This window comes from Rhododendron vialii, chromosome 6a, assembly GCF_030253575.1.
Source record: "Rhododendron vialii isolate Sample 1 chromosome 6a, ASM3025357v1".
In the NCBI taxonomy this organism is placed as follows: domain Eukaryota; kingdom Viridiplantae; phylum Streptophyta; class Magnoliopsida; order Ericales; family Ericaceae; genus Rhododendron; species Rhododendron vialii.
The window spans coordinates 5,411,990-5,426,545 of NC_080562.1; the positions used below are offsets into that span (position 1 = coordinate 5,411,990).

Consider the following 14,556-nt stretch of genomic DNA (forward strand, 5'->3'; position numbering starts at 1 on the left):
GTGTTAATAAAAGAAGTGGAAAGTTATTCGTTGAGCTGAATATTGTCGCTTAATTCATTTTTAAGCACTTATCATATTGCTTCTCTTAATATGGATAAGAGCACGTTGATAGCTCCCACCCCCACAGTGTTTTCTTTTCAGATGCGAGACGGCCCGTGGGTCCACTGTAGAGTCTAGACAAGAGTTGTGGATAGAATAGTCTAGAGTTTTGATTCTTTTGGTTATGTGTCTATTTTTGAAGCTTGTATATGATGTAAATAGCTGTGGGCACGTCTTGTATGACTGACTTTTCTGTATATATGCAAGTTAAGCTTTCATGGGTGTGGGTTCATCCCATCTGGAAAATAATTAAATGTGGGGTTTTCCAGGATGTGATGTGACAAGTTCTCTATGTGGTGTGAAAGTTTTGAATCAATATGTGGAAGCTCTAGGTCAGGTGATGGGTTGTAAAGTTGAATTCCTACCTATCAAATATGTAGGACTGCCATTAGGGGCTAATCCAAAGAGAGTTAAGACATGGGAGCCTGTAATTAACAGATTTGAGAGGGCTTTGAGTGTTTTGGAAAAGGAGATACATTTCTACTGGGGCAAACATTAGCCACTCTAATTATGATTAAAAAAAATAATGGAATACATAAAGCAATACATTTCGTACCTTTGGTATTTTTCCCTTCTTGCTAAACACTTGCGAAACCTGCAATCAATTTTGCTATATCAGCGTTCCCCTAATAGGCGCAATGTAAGAACAAAAGTCTAGTAACAAGAAGTGAAGCTAATACCTGATCCTCAGTAACATCATCGGGTAGTCCAGTAACAAAAACAAGTGAATTTGGATGTAGCTCCACATAATCATCATTATCTTGGGAAGGCCCTACAATATACAATTCACATTCAAATATCCGGACCATTTGATTACCGAGATGAACGGTCTGGATGAAACCCTCACACAATTATTTATCTTGTATGACTGCTTGCTCCATCACTGCTGTGACCAGCCCGTGATCTCTATCTCCATATTTCGAAAAAAAACTGTTCCAAATAATTATTCCAAAACTGTTATATCGTACCAGAAATTCTAGAAACGAGCAAATAAAAATCTAGATGAGAGCAATGTTTTCAAATCGGAATACATATCTTGTATCGTTTTTTCAATTGTATAAATTGTATAGGGATCCTTAAGCTTCTATTATTTAGTTGGACAAAATTTTTTGAAAAGCAGAATACTACTAAAGACAAGAGTGGAGAATGAGACTATTTGTATTATACTGGAACTCAAACTTTTTTTTGACTTAGTAGAAAATAGCTAGACCCATCCTTATTTATACTACTCCATAGAAGACTCTAGTACAAAGATATTTTCATACAAGATAAACTTTAAGGAAATTCTAGAATTATACATGTGATTAATTCTCACAAAAAAAAACTCTAGATATTTTGCAAGGATATTCTAGAGTTTCTAGAGATAGATATTAGTGTTCTTAAAAACTAGATATTTATATCTTCTTCAATAATATCTTCCATCTTTGGATTTTATCAATTGAACTTGTTTGGACTTAACTTTCTTGTGCAAAAATACTAAATTTACTTTATGCTTTAACAACGTTAATCGTAATTAATATTAAAATAGAATTAAAAAGTTGATACACCTAATAACAACGTTAATCATAATAAATATATAATTAAAAAGTTGATACACCTAATAACACCAACAAACTATGTTTACTTTTAAAAAAAAATTTAAGAAGCAAAATTTCAAGTCTTCCAACTGGAGCCTACTACATTAAGACTTCATGTTCCCTTTGCTAGGGAAAGAAAAGTCAGGCAACAAAACACAATTGAAGTACGGTTCTTTCTTCTATACAAGCCCTACATTAAGGTTGAATTTTATCAAATAGTTTGAAAGAGGCCATAATTAGATCAAATGGCTTAGATTAATGCATTTGGGATTCCACTTTCAGAAATAAGGTCCGACCTTTTCCCAATAAGTAATTGTAGGATACGTACCAAATTGAAATACGCGTATAAATCATAGGATACGCAGTCATATCGTAGAATTTCTATACAAAAAAGATACAGGGTGGGATACGTATCATTCTCCGAAGGAGACGATACAAATCGTAGAATACGTATGTGTATCGTAAGTTTTTAACAACTATGGACGAGAGGCTTACCACACAAGAGATAAAGAAAAAGGGCCGAATTCCTTCTTTAAATATGCCACCTCGTCTCTGGATACTGCATTTCGGTATGTTGGTGCTTCGAAATCCAGCATATGAGGTTTTTGACCAATGTGAGAGAGAGAGAGAGAGAGAGAGACGAAGTGCTTGTTACAGGGTGGGGAAGTGGGGGGAAGAAAGGCGTGTGTGTCATAGCTAGGGAGGATCAGAACTGTTTTTAGGCGCCAAGTGATCCTCGCCGTAGGATGTGAAACTCAACTCAAAACCCGTTAAATTAAAACCAACCAAGAATGTATACTGTAAATTGGGATTCTAATCGAAAATGTATCAATCATTCTACATTCACATCCAAACACATACATATTTACACACTTACACTCATAATAAGAGTGGAGTCCGCACACATTACACACTCAGTGTGGGGGGGGGTCACCTTTATTGTGAGTATAGGTATGAAAGTGGGTGTTGAGTTAGAATTTTCGAAAATATATACCGTAAATTACTTAGCACGTAGTTTGGCTTTATAAGCCTGTTGGTTTTTTTTTTTTTTTTGTCTTTACTCAATGTATTTTCGTATTTGTTAATTTTTGTGGATTATTAATTCGTTTCGAGAATCAAAAGAGTAAAATTATGATCCACATTTAAAGATTGGGTAAATTTCACTTACCTCCCATGAGGTTTCTAACAATTACAAATATCTCCCCTCAAGTTTTTGAAATTGCACTTATCTTCCCTATCAGAGTTTTGAACTAACAGACTTTAATGAGAAAAGAAAATTTACTTTTTTACCCCTTCGTTGACCCCCCCATAGGGTTTCCAATAATAATAGATATCTCCCCTCATATTTAATGGAATATTTATGTTGTCTTTCTTTTTTCTAAATATATTTATAGCATCTAAAATTTTATTCTATCATCCAAATAAGTGAATCTATTGTTAAAGGTATATCATACATGTATTTGAGCTTTAAAATGGCAAAAGAATTTGACTAAAGACAAACAATTACTTATATCTTTAGTAATTTTTTAAAAGATTTTGATCATAATTTTATATTTTTTAGATTCCTCTCGTCCAGACAAACCTATAATTAAAAAAAACTAAATAAAAAAATAAACGCAAAACTAACAAAATGACTTATGGATTGCATTCACTCATGGTTTTTACCAAACAAGACAATAAATCACAATCGCAATTGTGTTGGGGCTTTGACCAAGAGTTGTAAGGGAACAACAGAAAAGTTTACTTAGCCTTTTTTTTTTCCATTAATGATCACTATGAGACTTAGTTTTATAGTGTAATGAGTAAAGGTTAAAGGACAAAGGACTGTAGCATGGAAGATAACATTAAAACTAATTTTTACAATATTTATTAGCTAGGCATTTGATCTAGTTTAGTAATTGATTACAATATTTATAATATGTATTCCCTAGCTAAATATTAAATTCGAATATAAGAAAAATAAACACTTAGGACAAGAATTTCAATTAACATGTATACCTATTAGGATATTTATAACTAAATACAAATAAAAAAAGGATATTTACAAAAATCTTGAAGGTTCATAAAAAAGAAACAATAAGTAATAGGTTTTGGCGCCAAAGGGATGAGAGGGAAAGGAAAAGTGGGGGGAAAGTGAAAAGTGGAGCAAAGTAGGGTAAAAGGTTGAGTCATGGGTAAATTTGTCAAAAATAAAGTGTTTTATGCTGACCTCATCACATTTATTCCCTTTCCATTACGTCCAACAAATGGATGGGTTGAATTGCAGCCGACAACTAAACCAGAGGGGAGGTAAATGTAATTTCTAAAATTTGGGGGAGGTGTTTGTAATTGTCAGAAATCTCAGGGGAGGTAAATGAAATTTACCCTTAAAGATTTTTGAAAAAACTTAAAATAAGTTAAAAGGACAGAAATTTTTTGAGTTTAGATCATAATTATTTACTTTTGTCGAGAGTCAATATGCACCAATAGTCTAGAAATTTAACACGAAACTAATAAATACAAATAATAATAATAATAATAATAATTGCACTGTATCATCATTGATCAATGGCATAATTGATATTTTTTTCAGTCTTTGATTTAGTGGCTTTATGGGCGTGATTATCTTTAATTTCGAGGAAGTATCAAGAGGATGACCATCTCGGCTAACCCGTCTGCATCCGATCCATTATCCACCCTGAACGGATCGAGGATTCGAGAATTTTTTCGGGGATCAAATACGGAGAATTTTTTTTTTTTAAATTTGGGGATCGGGTCGGATTCGGGGGTAAGCTTGTCCCCGCCCTAAATCCAATCCCTGATCCGTCCTCGAATACCTAGTATATATATACTAGAAATTGCCCGTACCTAAAGGCACGATGCAACGTTATAACGAGTTTACAACTATCCAGAATTACTTTTCACCAATTTCACATTTGCTAGAAGTCATTTGAAGCTACCACACAATAACATCGATTTTCTCGTGATGAAAACAACCTTCAAGAATCAAACACCATGTGCAAGCGTGGAGCAATTATAATAACATTGAAATAGTATATAACAAATAGAAATAAAAGGTGAGTTCTCGACATAGGTCCATTTAACTCAATACGGAAGCATTCGAATTTCTGATCAAATCCAAGATCTTATAGAATCTCATATCATCAGCAAAATTCAATCGCTTATCACCTCATCAATACCATTAGTTTTGCCCCTACCCTAAGAAACAAAAGATCCATGTGAAGAAGCACACATGGATAATATAAATAGAAGGCAAAAAGATCCATGCGGTGCGGAGATAATAAAAAAAAAAAAGTGAAATCATGTGAAAGCTAATAAGGGGGAAAGAGAGCCAATACCAAATGTACGAATTTTCGCTAATTACTTGCACGTGCCTAAGAGCATCAGCAGTGGAATAAGCAAATGTGAAAATCAAAACATGTCACATCAGATTTTGATTATCCATTTAGAGGTTGTTAAAGTTAACAATGTCAAATCCTGCATTGGTTATTTTGTGCCCATAATCAAAACCAATGGGCCCTCCAAACTTTTTTCCTTTATTTCACGCATATTTTTTGAAAAAACGATTTTTGAAGGAAAAAAAAACTGTTTATGTTATATAAACAGTTCAAAAAAAATAGCTTTTCGAAACAAAAAACAGTTTTTCAAAAGACACACTTTTGTTCACTTTAAGACTATAAATACAATTTTGAGAAATTTTGAAAGAATTGTATTTACACAAATAATTTTGAAATTATAAAAACTATAAATACAGTTTTTTAAAAATAGATTTTGTGTAAAAAACAATTTTCTATAAAAGAGTTTTGAAATTTCAAAAACAGTTTTTTGAAACACACACTTTATTTACTTAAAGTTTTTAAAATTTTTGAAAAAATTGTTTTTTGTAAAAGAAAAGTTTCTGAAAAAAAAACAGAAAAAAAAATCTGAAAGTTACAGTTTGTAAAAATTATTTTTTGAAAATATTGTTGAGAGAGAGAGAGAGAGAATGTTTTTGTGTAATGTTGGTGTACTTGATTGAGAGATAAAATTAAAATTTCGTTATCGACAAAATATTGCTAGTTTTGATTATTGAAGAGCCAAAATTTGATGAGTTGTTAAAAGGTTGGTAAACCTGGTTATTCTAATGTGAGCACTTTTTTGATCCAACGTTACTAACTTTAACAATTTTTTATTTTGTTTATTCCACTGTGGATGCTCTAAAGACGACAGTCTAAAAAACTAAAGTAATGTACAACAATTGTACGTTTTGGTGCTTAATTTTCTTTTCTTCGTTGAGGGTCTTCTGGGAAAGATATTTTGATCAATCCACTAAAAATCATACCTGAACAGACAAATAAAAATATGTTAAACAAATAAAACTATAATGAAAACTGCTTCAAGTAATCAAAACAGAAAACCGAAGGGAAAATAACGGTTCAGAAAGTGTTTTGATAATTAATACCCGCTAAAGATATTTTTAGTATTAACAAATATTCTCAGCATGTTCTTGACGGGTATTAATTATTAAAACACGTCCTTAGCTGTCATTTTCCCAAGAAAATTTTGTTGAAAACCGTACACAGAGAAAGAAAAGTTCAGACTTTGTTCGTTTTGGGTTTCAAAGGAGATTTTTAAAAATAATGATTGAATAGATATGAAAAATCTATTGGAAACCGTGAGCCCGTGACCAGAGATTTTAAGTCCCCTAAACGAACAAAACCTCGACTTTTTGGCCCAATATCAATTAGGCTAGACTTGTTGGGCCGTGATTTTAAACTTTCCCCCCATTCCCGCCGTCACCCACCGCTCTTCACCCTCACAGTGTCGATTCATCTCTGCCACACTCTCTCTCTTCTCTCTCTCTCTCTCTTGCTACTCTCTCTGAGTCTCAGACTACATATATGTACACAAATATATACATATCTGTGTGTATGTATAAGAAGAGGTTTGGATTGGCAATGTGATGGAAGAAGGAGGCGTGAAAATCATCGCACTTGCCGACCTCCTCCGCCGCTCTCGTCCCGTCACCGCCGCATCATCTCTCACTCCCAGCCGTTCGATTTCCCCATCTTCAAAACCACAGCCGTCCGACAGAAATCAGACCTCCACTCCTCCCACCCAAAACCCTAACCCTCACCCTAAAACCCTGTCCTCTCTCAACCACCCATCCCTCATCATCGGAACCCTAACCCTACCTTCCCACGACAACAACCCTTCATCTTCAAATTCCACTCCTCGTTGCCCTAAAACCAGCTGCTTCTCGTTCTCCGACGGTTCCTCGGTCGTCTGCTGCGATATTCTTGACCTAGACGTTCGAATTATAGGAAGAAAGATACACGTTCTTGCTTGGAACTTCATTCCATTGAAATGTGGCGGGGGTTTCTTGGAAATCATCACGTGGAGACTTCCGGAAACTTCCGGTGTGATTCCTCCGTGTTCGAATGTGTTTCCTTTGGTTTCGGATTCGGTGATTGATTGTGGAGACGGTGACAAGGCGAGATATTCGGTTCGTGGCGAGTTAGAGTCTGTCAGCCCTGTTTCGGTAGTTCCGTGTGTTAGTAATTCTAGCGTTTCAAGAAATGTTTGTGGGTTTCTTGTGCAAATTTTGGTTTGTACGTGTAAATTGTGTTGTGTGAAGGACTCTAAATTAATGGCTATGCAAGATCAGATTGAAGGGCAGGATAGCCATTGCTTTGCCAAACCTGTGATTGTGTACTTTTGTGGGTCGGCTTCGTCCTGGCATCCTGTGATTATAAAGCTGATTGGTAGTGTTGTTTTGCTATCTGGGTTGAAGAAGAAGTTGGTTTTTATAGGAGAGGAAGATTCTCAGTTGATGTATGTAACTTCCGAAAAAACTTTGTTGCATCTCCCCAAGGTGATTAATAGACGGTTTCCAGCTAGTAAGACCGTAATTAAGGGCAATGGTGAATGTGGCATGTATACCGGCACTGTTACGGGCATTTACATGCAGAGCATGGTAGTTGAGTTGGACAGAGAAGTGATGTTGTTACTTACAGATCGACTTATCGCTCTGCCGCATAGTCTCAGAGTTGGCGCTATTGTATGTAACAGCTTGCTTGATTTCATTGCGTTGAATTCGCATTGATAAATATTTAGGCCAATTTATTTGTCTTGGTCTGGTGTGGTTTGGTTTCTCTATCTACTAGGTGGAAGTCATGGTAGTATGGTACTACTTATTTCTAACAGGTGATTCTTTTGCAGGTATCCATGAGGAATGTCCATTTTGTGAATCCAAAATTTTGTTGGACAAAAGTACTTATTCTTGGTGCTTGCTATAGAACTAGCATTATTGTGAAATCTTTTTCCCCATTTGAAACTGGGTAAGGGATTTTGAATCTGATTTGTATGTTATGATGTTATCTACCTGGGCTCATAGCTTTTGTATATTTTGTACAGCACTGCTATAAATCAATGTTGTGTGCTGCAGGTGTTGTTTAAGTTCACAATCTCAAAGCCTTTTGGGGAAGTTCATTAATTCATTATCATTTTCCGTAAAACTATGGTAAGAAATTATTCTACCCTGTGATAGTGTTGTTTCTCCTATTGTTTAAAATTCCTGATTGACTTATTTGCTTGCATGCTTGGGTCAGGGTATTACTTCTTGTCTCAAGTTTCAGGAAAAAGTTTGCTGGCATTTTAAATGAGAAGGAGATCTTGGGATCAAACAATGTAATTTACTGTCTTTGGATCTTCATAATATAGTTCACATTGGCATGAAGTTTTTTGTTTTACCCTGGAGCAATGTTTTCTTCATTTTTGGTTATGAAATTTTATGATGAGCTGATGTGGACAGTCAAAAGGTGTTACCAGAAGGAAGGACTGGTTCAGTCATATGCTAATTCGCAGTTACCTTCATCCATGTTTCGATCTCGGGTAAAGTTGGTAAATTTGCTGGTGGTTAACGAAGATACGTTTCTCGTTATCCTTTTTTTTTTTGTGACCCTCCATAGTGTGACTTTCTTTTAGCAGCATGGAGTATTTAGAGAATACTGTAAGCATGACTCTTGCGGCTGTGGCAACGAACCGAACTACGGTCAACTTAAACTGGTAAGTTCAGCCAATCAGGGATGGAAGTGCAGATAGTCTTGGTTATTGAGCTCTTAACAGTTTTCTAGTTTGTTATTACCGCTTGACAAGTAGTGATTAGTAATATTTGTGTGCTTATGCTATTCTTTCAGGTGGTACCTATCGCTCATTTTGTCAGTCATTGTGAAGCAACATGGATGAAAATGCTGTGGGAACGGGAGACTGATTCTGACTTGATGAATAACTCTGACAAAAATAGCCATCTATCCTGTGAAGGATTACCTTATAGTGGGTCAATTAGGAGGATTATGCTCAGTGAAGACATAGGTGTTGTTTTGCTTGGATCGGTAAAGTTTAGTGACCTCATTTTGACTGATTTCCAGTTTTGCTAGCAATAATTTATCACTTCTACACAACGTGAGTTTGTCCTGTGCAACTTGTTTGGTTATGCACAAGTAAATCATCTCGTACTTCTGTAGATGGAAAGTGAGTCAGAAGGCAACTTCTTTTTTTTTTTTGCTATTATCTGCCAGAGATTACAGATGTTGAACTAAAGGAGATTTTGATCCTTTCCTAGATTTGCATTGTTCGGATAAAATGACAATCGTGTTTCATTCTATACTGTTGTAGTAAGCTTGAAGTGATTAGCCAGGTGGCATAGAGATAATGTTTGCAAATAACAGCCTAAGATAATTTGGTTGAAATATGAACTCTTAGACTTCTATAACTATATAAAGAAATATAACAAGAAGTGCTCGGTTCGGACATTTTATTTTTCAGATTTCCTCATCTTCTGGAAGGGTGCAATTGATTGATGCAACTGGCAGCATTGATGTCATTATACCAGATCTTTCATCAGCTTGGAATACTGACAGTCTATACGAGGTGACAAGACAAATTCTGCCTCTCTTTGAAAAGGCTAGATGTAATTTGATTAAAGGTGAATGGAATTTAATTTAGCATCTTTTTTTTTTTTCCGGCTTTACTGAATCAATTTTTGTTTTTACTTGTCCAGGTAAATGACTTCTCTCTTGTTATGGAAGGAAAACTGGAACGAGTGGATTGTTTGGGGTTACACCTCAACGACTCATTCTTGTGCAGAAATATTTTTAACAGCATTCGATTAGTAAGAGAGATGAAGCTAGCAATTTATCTTCTCTATCATTTGGGAGACTCAAAATCCAGAAATCTCCCCTTCCATGCTGGTATCAAGAATAAAGCAAACTTTGAGGAGCTTCAAAGTGGAAGATTTCACCTTCTTTTGGTGACACATAAATATCCTGTGGAACAAACGGTATGGTGCTTTTTTATCTTTGTGCATTTGCTGATATCAACTATTAATAGTGCAAACGATGTCATCTATATTCTTGCAATCTTGCAAAATAGTAAACTGACCCCCAACCCCAACTGCCCCCCAAAATGAAAGTAAATACAGAAGCTTCGAACTCATGGATGGTAGCAGCAATTCTCCCTTGTTACTTCTTCACCTTTTTCATTCGCGCTAAAGGTTTTATATGGTTTCTCAGTTTCAAGGTGAACGAGGTACTTCAAGCATGTTTGCAGAGGCATTCATTTTGCTTTGGGATCTTTTAATTGCTGGCAAGGACGGGCATAAGTGTCCGACTAACCTTTCTTCAGACCTGCTGAAAGAACCCATGGAGCATCACTATACTAGCAGAAACTACCCGGAATTCGTTCCTAGTAAGAGATATAAAATTGATCAGCCATCAAATAGAGAATCGCATTCTAGTTTGCACGGTGCTGAATACGAATTATGTGGCCCAAAAACTTGTCTCTCTTCGAGTTCTTATGCGAGATCATATCAGGAGCAGAAATGTTTGAATTTATGTTCCCCGCCTGATATTCCTTGTTTTGTTACCAATAATGATCATTGTGTAGCTAGTCCAGGAATCTTGTGTTGCTCAAAAGCTAATTTGAAGGTCAGTTCTGGTTCCACACCCAGTGCACAGAAGATATTGTTGGAGTTCAATTCTGAAAGCTTTTGGAAGTGTGAGGTGTGTCATTTATTTTCCTTTACAATTTACCTGTTTACTGCTTGGATTAGGAAATTATGCTCTGTTGCTTAAGAAAGAGCTTTCATTTGGATTTATGTTGCAGCTGTTGAGAATTGGCAGCTATTACATCATAAAGCATCACAAAGAAGATATTCTATGTACTTCCAAGGACACTAATGATGCAAGCTGTTGTAAAATTATTATCACTTCTACAACACATCTGTGGAGCCTGTCATTCTCTTCTGATGAGGATATCCAAAGTACCAATCTATCACACCCTCCTACTGATTCATTTGACAGCCCTAATGAGACACCCTCTGAATGTCCTCATCAAAATGTGCGTCCTCTCAAGAATTTGAGTGTAGATTGTGTTTCAAGTCATCCAGACTTGCATGTACATCTCTTTAGGGATAATGAAAGTTTCTTAAAGGAAAATCTTAAGTCATTGGATGAAGGTTTGCTTAAGCCATCTGTCTCAGTTGAAGAGGTTGCCAACATTTCTTGGTGCAGTGAGACCAAAATGAGTGGATCATTTCATTATTCTGGTACTTCTGACCCTGAATTCCAGTTGCCTGAGGGAAATTTGATCTCTTTCCATGGACATGTGGTGGCTGTTCACAACTCTGGTTCCAGTTCTTTCGGCGCAAATGTAAGGCGCAAAAGTCCGGTGGATATTAGTTGCACAAAATTCTTTCCAGTGACAAACAGTGTCTGTATTCATGTTTTGGTGGACCGTCACTTGGTAATGTTCCTACACCCTGATTTTAACCAGTATCCTTATCTCCTGCTTTGCTTTACATTGGGGGTTTTTCTTATTTCCTTGTTTCAGAAGGTTAAGATTTTTGGTGCTCAAAGCAAACATTCATATCCCATTGGATTTGGACCTGACATCACTGCAACTTTCCATCGAGTACTTGTTTTGAGGTATGTATTTGGTCTTATATGCACAGGCCATTTGGTGATAGTTGCATTAGTGAATCCGACTTGTATGTATATTATCTCATTCCCTTACCCTTGCCCCCCACCCACCAAAACTAAATCAAACAGTCAATATGTTCTGAGACTTGACTGCCTCTGCAACCGATCAGATTCACTCTCATCCTCAGTTAGCTGTTAAATGTAAACCATTGCATAAATGCAAAACTATGAAGCATGGGTACTTCTAAAACCCCGGCGTACTCGTACCCGTAACGTACCTGGTACCGGTACTTTGCATGGTACTTCTAAATCCGTACAAGGTACATGAAACACGTACCGAAACTTTTTCTCCTCGGCTTTTGCTGTACCCCAAAAGTACCGCAATGTATATCAAGCCGTACCCAACCCAAAGATGAAACTTAAATTGATAACACTTACTTTTTCCATGCTTAGCGTGATTGTACAATAACGATTTTTGGTCTAAAGGTTCTTTAGTAAAATGGCATTAAACTCTGATTTGCGCTTTATGATTGGTGTTAAACTACTATTTGATGGTACATTCTGAATTGCCCAAGTCATTTAGCTATTTTCTTTAGTTGAAGTGTAATTATTACATGTAGTACATTGCTCTAAGTTATAAAAATACATTTGCTATAGACGTACCCCAGGCGTACCGTACCCTGCGTTTTAAGGTTTGTCCATATCGACATACCCGTATCATACCCGCACTGGTAACTGGACACGTGCTTCTTAGATGCACAATGATCTTCTCTTAACAAAACACCAGATAAAATAATCGCACTTGATACTACAGTCTTAGTTTTACTTTCACGAAGCTGTCTGATGTTATTCTTTCTATTTCTAGCCGCCATGGTTGTTCATAACGATAAATAAAAAGAAGGGAAAACACCAGGAAAGCCCACAGTACATGCTTTTGACGTTCTCATTGAGATCTGTTGTCATATCTTTGGCGCTTATCAGTGTCTTATGTACAGCCAAAGTTTCCTTAAGAGTTACATTACCAATCACTTACTTTTTACTGTTGTTTCAGTGGGAGGAATGAAGTCATCCTGACACCTACATCTTTCATTGTAATCAAAGCCGTAGGAGTAGCCAGCGACCAACGCATCGACAAGTATGATAATGGATTAGTTGTTTCAGGGCAATGCAATGTTGCATCTCTAGATACTTTTCCATCAGCTTTGATGTCTGAAATAATGCAACACAGTGACTGTAAGCCAGTACAGTTTCATTGCAGGGTAAAGTACTCACTCATAAATTTGCACGCTCTTCCTGTTAGCCGAACAATTTATTTATTTCGATTATCAGCAGATGGATGACATTATCTCAGATTTGAATTCCTATCTTCCAAGTTTCTGGGTTATACTGATTTAGCTTCTGAGTTTGATAGGTTGTGGCTATTTATATTCTGGTTCTGGAGGACAGCAGTAAAGCTGTTTATCCCAAATCAAGATTTCACTCCCAGTCGCCTGTGATTAATATTCCCCTCGCTGGTTTTGTATTAGGTATGTTTTTTCTCAATTCCATGGTTGGTCAGAATTCTGTCTGGTAGTTAAGCATGTAAAGGACATCATTACAGTAATATCTAATAACCTTGCGCATCTCAGACTCAGATCAAGAGCTTAACACTGGCTTTATGCTGCTGCCTCTTTTATTCATTCGTCTATCATCTTCGTTTACTTTCTCTCCTGTTTATTTTTTTATTTTTGCCATTTCTGACCATCTATTGGAATTAGTCTTACAATATTGACTGCACAGTAAACAATGAGAGGTTCTCAAGACTTCAGACAGTATCTCTTGCTTTGTATTAGCCTGGATTAGAATGCCTTTCAGTCTCTCCTTGTTTACCTTTCCTATTGGTTACCCAGATGTTGTAATTTTTGCACTCTCATGTGCCTGTGCAGATGATGGGTCGTCCTCATGGTGTTGCTGGACAAATAGTGAAAAGGCAGCAATCTTACTGAGGCTACATGAAGAATTTTCACATGAAAATCATACTAGAAGTACGAGGGGATCAAAGATCATAAGGGCAGATGAGGCCCGTGGCCCCCTTCGTCATTTAGATAAAATTTTACAGAAGCATGGTAGAGTTATTGTCAAAAACTATGGATCGATGTTCGACTCTTCAGCTCAAGACCTTAATTTTTCCGTCACTTCAAATACTATCTTCAGCAGCTCAGATGAGGACCTCCTCAAGTTTCTTATCCTCAAAGCCTGCTTCAGCACCTTATGGGTACGTTCATAATTAACATTGACAGATATATGCAAAAACAAAAGTAAGAGCTCGAGATTTGACCTTATAAAATGCTTTCCCTGACAACATTTACAAGACAACATATGGGTTAATGAAGTACTTGTTCTTCTTTTGTGCTGGCAGACTGTTGTCGGCACTCGGATGGATTCCAATGCTATTGGAAAGCTGGAGAAACGGTTGATGGAAATGGAGATGAAAATGCATCCAATGCAAAATATATGGGTTGGAGAAGTTCACTTCTCAAACCCTCTCACTGAAGCACGAAAAATAGCCCAAGAACTCCTGAACCGGTAGACTACCGCGGTAGTTGTGAATTGTGATATGATCTTACTTGTATGATGTAATGCAAGTTCTGAATTGCATTTTACGCGTATCTATCGTCTTCATGACACAGTGTGGTGAGTGATAAGAGCAATTATATGAGCGTGCAATACTGTCCTCCTAATTAATTATAGGTGTTGTATAAAAATCTTGAATTCTATAAATGCATTTTGTTCACCTTGATGGGTTTTGAGTTCTTAATATGTTGTGCGGAAAAACTGGGCAAAAAAAAAAAAAAAAAAAACGACCATTAGGCATTAATTAGTGGGTCTGATCATTTCACTCGTTACGGTTCTTAAAATATTGGATTTTCAGAAAAAGGGCA

At 36.4% G+C, this 14,556-nt stretch overlaps 1 protein-coding gene across 3 annotated transcripts; it reads left to right on the forward strand.

The window, feature by feature from the left end:
• Positions 1 to 6,502: 6,502 nt before the first annotated feature.
• Positions 6,503 to 14,414, forward strand: LOC131331155 (CST complex subunit CTC1-like). 3 transcript variants are annotated; one of them, XM_058365017.1, is made up of 16 exons: positions 6,504 to 7,716; positions 7,878 to 7,996; positions 8,104 to 8,178; positions 8,267 to 8,345; positions 8,487 to 8,549; positions 8,643 to 8,723; positions 8,855 to 9,049; positions 9,483 to 9,587; positions 9,718 to 9,996; positions 10,229 to 10,717; positions 10,821 to 11,459; positions 11,550 to 11,641; positions 12,687 to 12,894; positions 13,047 to 13,161; positions 13,561 to 13,889; positions 14,034 to 14,414. In XM_058365017.1, the coding sequence occupies exons 1-16, from the start codon at positions 6,619 to 6,621 to the stop codon at positions 14,202 to 14,204; spliced, it is 4,137 nt and encodes a 1,378-aa protein (XP_058221000.1). In that variant the 5' UTR covers positions 6,504 to 6,618; the 3' UTR covers positions 14,205 to 14,414. The 3 variants fall into 3 exon arrangements, with proteins under 3 accessions (XP_058221002.1, XP_058221000.1, XP_058221001.1); XM_058365018.1 differs by having other exon boundaries at positions 8,646 to 8,723; XM_058365019.1 differs by lacking the exons at positions 13,047 to 13,161; positions 14,034 to 14,414 and having other exon boundaries at positions 6,503 to 7,716; positions 13,561 to 13,755.
• Positions 14,415 to 14,556: the final 142 nt, after the last annotated feature.

Excerpts from the sequence above, each read along its gene's own strand:
- LOC131331155 (XM_058365017.1), top strand. The coding sequence starts at position 6,619 with ATGGAAGAAGGAGGCGTGAAAATCATCGCACTTGCCGACCTCCTCCGC. Across the intron at positions 7,717-7,877 it reads GTCTCAGAGTTGGCGCTATT|GTATCCATGAGGAATGTCCA; the intron begins GTATGTAACAGC and ends ATTCTTTTGCAG. Across the intron at positions 13,890-14,033 it reads CCTGCTTCAGCACCTTATGG|ACTGTTGTCGGCACTCGGAT; the intron begins GTACGTTCATAA and ends TTGTGCTGGCAG.